This window comes from Uranotaenia lowii, chromosome 2 (genome assembly GCF_029784155.1).
Source record: "Uranotaenia lowii strain MFRU-FL chromosome 2, ASM2978415v1, whole genome shotgun sequence".
NCBI classification, from domain to species: Eukaryota; Metazoa; Arthropoda; class Insecta; order Diptera; family Culicidae; genus Uranotaenia; species Uranotaenia lowii.
This window is the reverse complement of record NC_073692.1, coordinates 218,800,103-218,810,225: the sequence shown is the minus strand read 5'-3', so window position 1 is coordinate 218,810,225 and position 10,123 is coordinate 218,800,103. Positions and strand designations below refer to the sequence as shown.

Here is a 10,123-nt window from a genome sequence, read left to right as displayed (position 1 = left end):
CTACGTGTGTTTTTAGTAAACATAGTATGTAACGGAAGCCCTGGTAGTAACGACTTTACTTCCACATAATTGTTGCATGAATTTCACGTAAAGTCTAAGTGAATGATTTAAATCCGTTTTGTGCGTTTGCTTTGAGCGTGTGGTTGTAAATTCTTATTAGAAAAGGGAATTATCAGCCAACTGATTTCGTTAGCTGTTGTAAAATTTTTGTGTCTAATGGAACTGTGGATTCAGCTTTGTCTTTTTGGTAAGTGATAATGATGCTTATGATAATCATGAATTTATTTTCGTTTTTCATCCCCTTTTAGCAATGGACACAACTCATCTTTCGTTGAACCTGGTGACGATCACTCGTTTTAAGTTGAACTGTACGGAAAAGATGTTAAACAGAACATATGAACGCAACAAAGGTGATTCATTTTTTATTTCAATAATATTTTTTTAATTAAATCATTCTTTTAAATTTTTGCAGGATTCCAAAAACCAAGCGAGCTGCAGAAATTGAGGGAAAAGTTATAAAATTGGTGTGAAAATAAAGTTTATTCTCAATTAAATTTGGTTTTATTTTATATCATAATAAACAAAATGGAACTACAAAGTAAAAACAACATTAATTTCATTTCTATACTAAAAATATTCCCAGTAGCTTTTACAAATAGACGGCGTAGAACGTACTAAAAATTCACGTAAATTGTGGGTGACTTCCATGAAGCACGAATTCTTATAGGGACGCGTTTACGCATTTTTTTCGTAGCATTTACGTGAAAATCATTTGGATAAAAATTATGTAGCTTTTCACGTAGCCGCTACGTGCAGATTATTTTGGGTGTACTAATCTGCAAGCCCGCTATGAAACTTCATTATAAAACAACGTCAAGCTATATAAACTGCATTAAAACATCTTTAAAACACTTATCAGAGTAAAAAGGCCCACCTACAGGAGGTTCTGAAGAACATTTTTCAAGTACCTTATAAAACCTCGTCAAGAGATTTCAGATGTCAAATTTTAGTTTGGGTGAAAACTTTTCAGCGTGAATGTTTATTTTTTTATCGCAGTGGTTTTGAAATTGAATTGATTAAAGAAAAATATTCTGAACGAAACGCTTACGAAAAAAGATGGTTCCATTTCGATAAGAATTATAAAAATACAAGGAAGTAACAATCAACCCAATGGAATGATAATTTTAGCCTTTTAATTGCATAAATTTTATGCGCTTCAAATTTCATCGGGTAGTTTTTCGAAAAACTTGTGAAAAATACGTGCGCCAGTGTAGTTTTGCAGAATTAAAGACTTAAATTTATTAATTTTATTTTTAGTAGCCAAAAATAATTATACATTTCGTTAAGATGCCTGTGTTGTGTACATACATACATATTTCACAAAAGTTTTGTGCGAATTAAGTGTGAATATCAGTTTTTCATGGAATATAATGCTTTTTGTTTTCAATTTTCATGCACCTTTTTTTCAAAATTTTCCGTGTTCTATCAGAAAATGGCGTATCGTCCCGAACACCTATAATTGACTTGCAGAAACTGTTTATACTTCCAGTTTTGTCTGGAGGAAAGCCGCTATAGGAACAGTTTGATTCCTTTTTTTTATAATTTCAATTATATTTTCAACTTCCACGAATAACAATAACCAAAATAAAACTTTTTTCTTTTAAGAATTCATGATTCCATTAAATTACATAACACAGAATGCGATACACTTTTTTTTTATTATTCAATTAACAAGACTCACTTATTGACACATTACACTTTTTAATCCGGATTTAACCGTAGGCTTCAGTAGGTTCTCTATGGGGGCACTTACATACGTGACATGACATAATCACAGCCACGCAGCAGCTCCAACGGCCAATCAAACTATTTTCCGGGTGTTTTGTTCGAGGAAAAAAAAACTATCCTCCGGAACACACATTCCGGCACAGCTTAGGAATCCAATCCGACGATAGAGGCGGTTTTTTTCTCCAAATATGTTGCTGGAACATCCGGATTCTGTGGGAAAGATGACCGGGGCAATTGCACCGAACAACCGGGCTAGGCAGAGGATGCATATTTCCGTGTATTACCTACAACAGTTTAAAAAAATGTATTACATACAATGTTAATCATTATCAAATGGCGAAAAATGTACCTTTCGATTCTTTAAATCGCACCCAAAATTTTTGTTGCCGTCCAAAACACAGTTTGTTGACAATTTTAAAGATCTTCTTTTTCTCGTGGCTTATTGTTTGTTTTCATGCTTGACGTTTCATGTCATTTTCATAAAGGGTTTTATAGCAAGGTTTTGAAATTGCTTTATACACTGAAAATCAAAAATACCCAAACTTGAGAACTTCCACCCCCCAAACCGAAGTTTCATATTGACAACTCAAGTTTATGAAAGAATCACGGCTTGTCAATACGCCAAACCTGCTCTTCAAGCAGAGAACTGTTTTTTTTGGGGGATTTTTGTTGTTGCAAATCGGATTCTATTACCACCATTGTGTCAGATTTACCCCCCAAACGAAGTTGTTAGCGGAGAACTGTTTTGTTGGGTGAAAATTAGTATTCCTGCTTTTTAGTTGGTGACACTTTCGCTGATTTTTGGTTTTGAAATTCCTTGTTGAAACGGTTCTAATTGTTTTCAAACACTTCGCAATAAACCTAAAAAGGAATTGTTCGTCATGTCCGAAGCATCAAGTTACCCGATGGCTACCAATGCAGTTCCCTACGACGACGGATTCATCGCCGGATGTGCCAGAGGACTTCCGACACAAGTAAGGGATGAAGTAACAGTTGGTAAGTTGTGCATCAATATCACAAATATCTTAATCAGGCAGGCCTGTGCCAAATGAGATATCAGTGTCTGAATCCAAGGACTAAAACAATATTAAAATTTGCTATGTAGGTTAAAAAACAAAGATGAAAACTTGATAGCTCTAAATTGCAGATTTTTTTAAATAATGATTTGAGTTCTTTATAAAAGTTGAAATACAGGGTAAACAAATACAATTTGAATTGTTATATCGATTGTATCACAGCTCCCGGTAAACCATTTCGCGGTATTCGTTTTGGCGGTATGATATTTCGCGTATGAACCCGTTTGGCGGTTGACCATTTAGCGATTTGTAACACTTGGCGGTTTCTAATAGGCATATGCCCCTTTTGGCGGTTTGTAACATTACGCGGTCTCCCAAGTTGTGAATAAGGCTATTTGGCGGTATGGATATTTGGCAACTGAGTCACTTCGCGGTCTGTTTCAAATGTTCAAAAGTCCGGCCTAGGATCATAATTACGAGGATCGTTCCTAGCTTTTGGTAATCTTAGAAACACGGGGCCGTCTCCTAGATCTTTGAGTAGAGCTAGAAAAACGGGGCCGTCTCAGAAACATACATCAGAATTAAAAGGCCGCCTCCTCACGCTACGCGTTCGAACTAGCATGATATATGGTTCTTACGCTTCGCGTTGCGGACCGGGCTAGGGGTCCCTAGCTTTGGGTAAACCTAAAAACACAGGGCCTTCCTATAAAGGTCTTTCAGTAAACCTAGAAAAAAGGGACCGTCTTAGAAACATAGATTAGAGCTAAGAGGCCGCTTCCTCAAGCTGCGTGCTCGAACTAGAATGATGTATGGTCCTACGCTTTACGTTTCGAAACCAGAAAAAAGATTTGGGTACAACATTTTCTCAGTATATTTCTGACTCATACCGCAAAAAATAACACCGCCAAACAAGACCATTTGCCAAATGGTAAACTGCCAAATCGACCAAACCGCCAATAGTCATCCCGCGTTTTAGATCCTTTTGCGAAATGGTAAACCGCCAAAATAGCATACCGCTAAACACTATACCGCTGATGTGATAACCGCGTACAGAGGTACAACCTTTATATCTATTAAATTTTATTGATTTTGAAATTCATTGCATATCTCTATGAAGATGATACTCCACAACTTGGCACAGGCTTGGAACTTTGTATTTTCAAAATTGGTTTCAGTATTCTCTATAACATTTTTTTTTCAACTTTTCTTTCTTTCTATCTCAAAGGATACCGGTGTTGCATTCCAGATTGCGACACATATTTTAAAAATATTGATTCGATTAAGAATCATTTCATTTCTGTACATAAATTAAAATTATATGCGCCAGCTAATCCTTTTGAATGTACGTTATGTACACATAACAGATTATTATTTCACCGATTTGATAATTTAAAACGACATTTAAATAGTAAACATTCTGATATTTTTTCCATTAATTTGAATATTTCTTCGTCTTCCTCGCAAATTGTTTCAGAAGGAACAGATGTTCTGATGGAGGAAGAATCTTTGCCGAGAAGAATTCAAAATCCATTGTTTTACATGGAACCTATTACTGTAAATAAAATAAAAGATGAATTTTCCTTTTTTGTAACCGATTTACGCACCAATGTAAAGCTTCCTGAAAAAACTATTCAACTTTTTATTAACGGTGTTTCAAAGATGATGGAATATACTCAAAGGTATACTATCGAACTATTCAAATCCTATTTAAACTTAAAACAAATATCCTCCGATGATATTCCAACAGCAAATTTTATAAATCAGCTCCATTTTTCACATTTGTTATCTGATGTAAATAGTTTCGAAGAAAATGTATCGTTCTTGGCACACAAAGCAAAAAATTTAATACCTCAACCAAAACCAATAATTCTTGGGGAACGAAAAATTGAAAATATGTCATTAATATCTTCACAACCTGGCACTCAACTTCACGAGCATTCAATTTCTAATGAATTTGGTCGAAAAAACCAAACAGTTATTGACACTGCTCAATATATATCAATAATTGATACATTAAGATTAGTTTTTCAAAATTCTGATGCCCAAACCATGGTTCTGAATGAAAATACTCGAGTGGATGGGTTCATGCGGGGGTATAAAGATGGTATACAGTTTAAAAACCATCCATTTCTTAAAAAATTTCCATATACCATAAGATTATCTTTACACTTTGACGATGTGGAATATCTTAATCCACTAGGATCACGCAAAGCAAAGCAAAAACTTACTAACGTATCATTTAAAATACAAAATTTTGATCCTATTATTAATTCTTCACTTGCTAGCGTTTACCTAACATTAATTTTTAACAGCAAATTTGTTAAAACATACGGATTTAAAAGAATTTTGAAACCTCTCATCGATGAGTTGAAGCTCCTCGAAACTGAAGGAGGAATATGTGTTGGAACGAATAATGGTAAATTTATTTTAAGGGCTGTTTTAATTGACATACTAGGAGATACTCTTGCCCTACATGAAGTCTTCGGACTCCTCAGCCCTTCTGCGAATTTGTTTTGCAGATCGTGTTACATTAAACGTGTCGATATAAAAGCAGGAAATTTCGGCGTTTTTCAAAAGCGTACTGTCGAAAGTTTTAGTGAAGACCTGAAAGCTTTAAGCGATGGAACAGTGATTTCCAAAAGTTGTGGTGTAATTAGAGATTGTGCTTTTAATGAACTTTCATATTTCCATATTGCTAAAAATTTGACGTTTGACCCGATGCACGATTTGCTGGAAGGTGTAGTAAAATTAGTTTTAAAAAACATTTTGGAATGCGCTGTCCAGGATCATTTATTAAATGTCGATACCATAAATTCAAGGATAAATGATTTTGAGTATGGCGAAATCGAAAAACGGGATAAGCCATCTTCGAACTTTTCGAAACAAAATTTAAAATCAACATCACCATTAAATCAATCTGCTGCCCAAACATGGATGTTGCTTCGAGTATTCCCATTTTTATTTTCATCGATCCTTCAGATGAATGAAAATCATTGCACTTTGATTGGTTCTTTATTAAAAATAACGTACTATTCATTTTCGGACAAAATTAATTCAGCTATGATTGAAGACTTTCAACTGGCAATAAATATTTTCCACCAAGCCTTTTCCTCTAACATAAAATTAAGTCGTATAAATAAAGTACATCATATATCTCATTACATTGAAAAAATTCTTGAAAAGGGTCCTTCTGCATATGACAGTTGTATGCAATACGAAGGAAAATTCAGGGAATCCAAGGGAATAGCTAAAACGTCTCATAATTTTAAAAACTTGCCATTCAGTTTAGCTAAACGTCTTAGCCTACGTCAAGCTAACGCAATTATTAATCGTGAATACGATTTGAACAAAAAAGTTATCATAAAAAGTTCGATATTAGAGCGAAGAAAAATTATTGAAAATCTCCACTTTGCATTATTGGATGACGTGCCAGATACTGTCAATGTTATTGATCGTTTTACATATAATAGCGTTACATTCGCTACAGGATTGGTTGCGAAATATAAAAAATGTTCTTTTGATTGCTATGGAATTATAATTTCTATAATTGAAAACGTTTCGGGATTTATATATATTTTCCAAGAGCTTGAAATGATTGAATTCGATTACACTAAACATTCTTTCAAAACAAAAATTTCCAAAAATGTAATAAGAACTTCTGAAGATAAAGTGTTTAAGCGTAAAACTTATAGTTTATGGAAAAGTCATGATAAGAGTGATCCATTTTATTATATTAGTCTTAAGTATTTTGATGGATAAATTGAAGATGATGGTGCATTATCTAAAAACTAAATTCTTTAGTGATCCCTAGAATTCCCCTTTCCTTTCCAAAAACTAGAGCAAATTAACAGTTGAGTCGCCGCGACGATTACGGCCCCCTTCCTACTAACACATTTAGGAGATAAATGCACTCGACTCGGTACAAAAACTATTAAAAAATTATAAAAATATTAACTTCCAGTACAATTAACTTCAACCTAATTTAAGTATGTATGTGTTTGCATGAGCGCGAGTATGAGTATGTTTGTATGCATGTACGTATGAATGTTGGAATGTGTGTGCCCTGTAATATGGTTCGCCTCCACGTGGTGCAGGGTGGAAACGTTAAAATGCGGCAAAATGAACCATTCTTTAAAGTTTACTTTTTGGAATACAAAGAATTTGTTAATATAATAATACAAGTTCGAGTTATCATAATAAGTTGAAAATAACGTAGTAAAACAGTTGATATTCTTGCAATTTAGCTTAGTGATATTCATTTAATAAATTAAGAAAAGAAATTGGTTTTTTGTTTTAATCATGAGAAATCTCCTTTACCTACAGCATTTTATCCAACAATTTTTCCTAGAAAACTTTTTATACAATTTTTAAATGCCCTACACACAAGTGTAAACATTTTTCTGAACTTTCCTAAAATATCTTTGTTTATCACCTACCTGTACCTATACTATAAGTATTCTTTTGTGCCACCTTCTGCTGTGAATCAGTCAATAAACGGGACTGTATGCTTTCGGAAAGCTCGACACCGTTGTGCAATATGGAATTACACTTTCAGTTTCCCCAGAACGTTGAATTAATCCGGCCTGAGTTTTAATGATTAACGTGCTTATGTTGTCTAGCTAGGGACCAGCACAATTATTGTCATAGTTCAGAACCGATGTTTGCTCGCAATCTTTCAGTCCTTTGTTCAGCAGCCACGAATAAATTCCGATTATCATCTTATACCAAAATAGTGCACTATGTCCATGGCGAGGTGCTGCATCACTCCGCTACAACAGTATCAATGAATTGATATTGGGATACATTGTTCCGGCTTGATCGAATCAGTCGACTTTTGTATAATTCGATAAGAAAAATCATCGTTCCGTGCCATCGAATCGACTCAATTTTGGATGATTAAACAGGCTTCTTTTCTTTTTTAGGTGCTGATGAAATGTGAAATAGATATCTGTGAAGAGAAACGTAAAATGAATTTCCTGTTACGTATTATATTTAAAAACACTTACTCAGCCGGGCCTCCAAATCCTTCTTTAAACAAAATAAAGGTGCTGGGGTTCTCGAACAATTTATTTGAACAGCGAATACCAATTAACTATCAAAACAATATTTACACACTTGTTATGAAGTAATCAGAATATGAACTCAATATTTTTCCTTACACAAATTTAAGTTTGAGATGAATTCAATAAAATTATAGAGATTATAATAAATTCAATCAATATTCGTCTTTCAGAAAATGATGTTCAGGTGGAACAAATAAATATGGTTCTGGAGCAAAATTTGAAATTTCGACAGAAATATTATAGTATTTTGAACGGTGGTATACCGGACCATAACACGCAGTTGGAAATGGTGCGCATCGTTTGCAACGATTTCTTCAGAGACAAAATGAAAAACTCATAGTAAGTACATTTTTCATACAACTGACATATAGAATTAAAAAAAATTCGACAAATGTTAGGAGTTAAAAATGTAACAATATTTATCTAATGTATATTTTCTATTAATTTAGTTATCCGTCTACAATGGAGAAAGCTGATTTGGCTAAGGCCTTCCTTCGAGCATTTCCCCATCTAGAGGTCACGAGGGTCGAGTTGAATGCTCCTGCGGAATCGGCCTTTTTTTGGCACCGCAAAATTAGTGACAGAAGGTCTCTAAACCAAGGACATATCGAGCGAAGGATAACCACAATGCGAAAAGATGTCCCATTTGCGAACCGCAAATTTCATCGATATATTGAGTGCATCCCGGAAGTGTCTAGTTCGGCCCAATTGGCCGCAGAACTATGTGCCTCACTGGAAGCCTCGGCTCAAAATTGGGCCGAAATTTCACGCCACATGAGGGATGCGTTTCCGGTGCTCCACAAAATGGTTATTGAAAAAAAGAATTTTCGCCACGTAATTTCAAAATTCCCTCATTTAAAAAGTTTTAGTGGAGCAATGGTGTGTAGTTCTACCGTGTACCTTTTTTATAAATTAGAATTAAACTTAAAACCCTTATTTTAACGCTTTCAGATATTGCAAGCCTTCAACCACATGCACCCTGCATGCATTCCAAAAATGGGAATGCAGAGGTTCCTGGCGGATTCATTACTTCTGGACAAAACGGAATACCCGATGTTCAAGTGTGGTAAGCTTCGCAAATTTTTTGAAAGTAATTTCGTTAAAACGTTTAATATCTTCCAGTGTACATTAGGGCCTGTACCATGCTGTTGGGGACATTGAAATCAAGAGGATGCAAGAGGCCTGCTGAGGACTTGGATCTGCCCTCTCGTTTCATTGTAGCGGCCCCTCTCATCAGATGGGTCGAGGAAAACAATTTAGCAGGATACATGATGTGCCAAAAGGATCCCCATATTTTGTGTGTCGGGCAGCACGGGGATATGGGTCGGTTTTATATTTTCCTTGCCCCGCAGGAATACATTGAGTGCGGAGAAGACTCCTTAAAAGTGCTCGAGGTGTTTTTTAAGGTGTTTCCAGTCCTTGGCATACCAGTGCCAAGCCTACTCCGAAACCTGACCGTATTGGTACAAAACAGGGTATTCGGCAATTGTTTGCCGGAATCTTCAACGGTTCAGAAGATTACCAAACGGTTTTATGAGGCAGGGTTAGCAAGAGGTGATGGTAAGTGTTCATTTCAGATAATTTTTAATTTTATTTTATTTTTATTGAGTTTATTTTTTATATTTATGTATCTTCTTTACAGGTCTATAAAGGACTGGATCACGGAACTTCATCATGCTGTTTTAAAAGTTATTATTTATATATATTTGACCTAGTTTTTTAATTTCATTCAATGCGAACTTTGTTGTTAATTTTTTTTTGTAATTATTTTATTCTTAACGTACTCTGTTTTTGATTGAATAATTATGATTTTTTTTATTTCAAATCTTAACTTTTACTTTAAGAGTAATAAACGTAATAAAACCTTTATTATCCGAAAAGAAAATCCGTTCAATTTGAATTCAGGATTTTTGATGGGAAAATCAGTAGCCATTCCTAAATTTGGGCTGTATAAAACTCATTTAAACTCAGGTTTGGGGGATTTTATTGGTGGGAAAAAACAAAATCAGTTCCCAAATTTAAGAGGAGTGAATTCCATTTAAACTCATGTTTGGGGGATTTTTTTGGTGGGCAAAAACATAAGTCGTGCCCAAATCTGGGCGGAGTGAATGTTATATAAACTCAGATTTGGGGGTTTCGATTTTTATTGCGGTACCAGATTTTGGGGGATAAGTTCTCTTAAGGGATCTCAACTTTGTGCTATGCCACAAATAGCCAAACCTGTAGGGAGGGAGTTTCATTCGAGTTGGTGGGAAA

At 34.9% G+C, this 10,123-nt stretch overlaps 1 protein-coding gene and 1 long non-coding RNA gene across 2 annotated transcripts; both read left to right on the top strand.

Annotated features, from left to right (window-relative positions):
- LOC129749124 (uncharacterized) lies at positions 1 to 528 on the top strand. Its single transcript, XR_008737932.1, has 3 exons — positions 1 to 247; positions 309 to 410; positions 473 to 528. It is a non-coding gene; the product is annotated as an uncharacterized LOC129749124 (long non-coding RNA).
- Positions 529 to 7,324: 6,796 nt separating this feature from the next.
- On the top strand, positions 7,325 to 9,605 carry LOC129748283 (uncharacterized). The gene is made up of 6 exons (XM_055742824.1): positions 7,325 to 7,849; positions 8,038 to 8,206; positions 8,317 to 8,746; positions 8,819 to 8,933; positions 8,990 to 9,427; positions 9,510 to 9,605. The coding sequence occupies exons 2-6, from the start codon at positions 8,067 to 8,069 to the stop codon at positions 9,515 to 9,517; spliced, it is 1,131 nt and encodes a 376-aa protein (XP_055598799.1). The 5' UTR covers positions 7,325 to 7,849; positions 8,038 to 8,066; the 3' UTR covers positions 9,518 to 9,605.
- The last annotated feature ends 518 nt before the right edge of the window (positions 9,606 to 10,123 follow it).

Bases quoted from the DNA above. Each gene is read 5' to 3' on its own strand.
- LOC129748283 (XM_055742824.1), top strand. From the start codon at position 8,067: ATGGTTCTGGAGCAAAATTTGAAATTTCGACAGAAATATTATAGTATT. The intron at 8,207-8,316 runs GTAAGTACATTT...CTATTAATTTAG, and splicing joins GACAAAATGAAAAACTCATA to TTATCCGTCTACAATGGAGA. The intron at 8,747-8,818 runs GTGTGTAGTTCT...TAACGCTTTCAG, and splicing joins AAAGTTTTAGTGGAGCAATG to ATATTGCAAGCCTTCAACCA.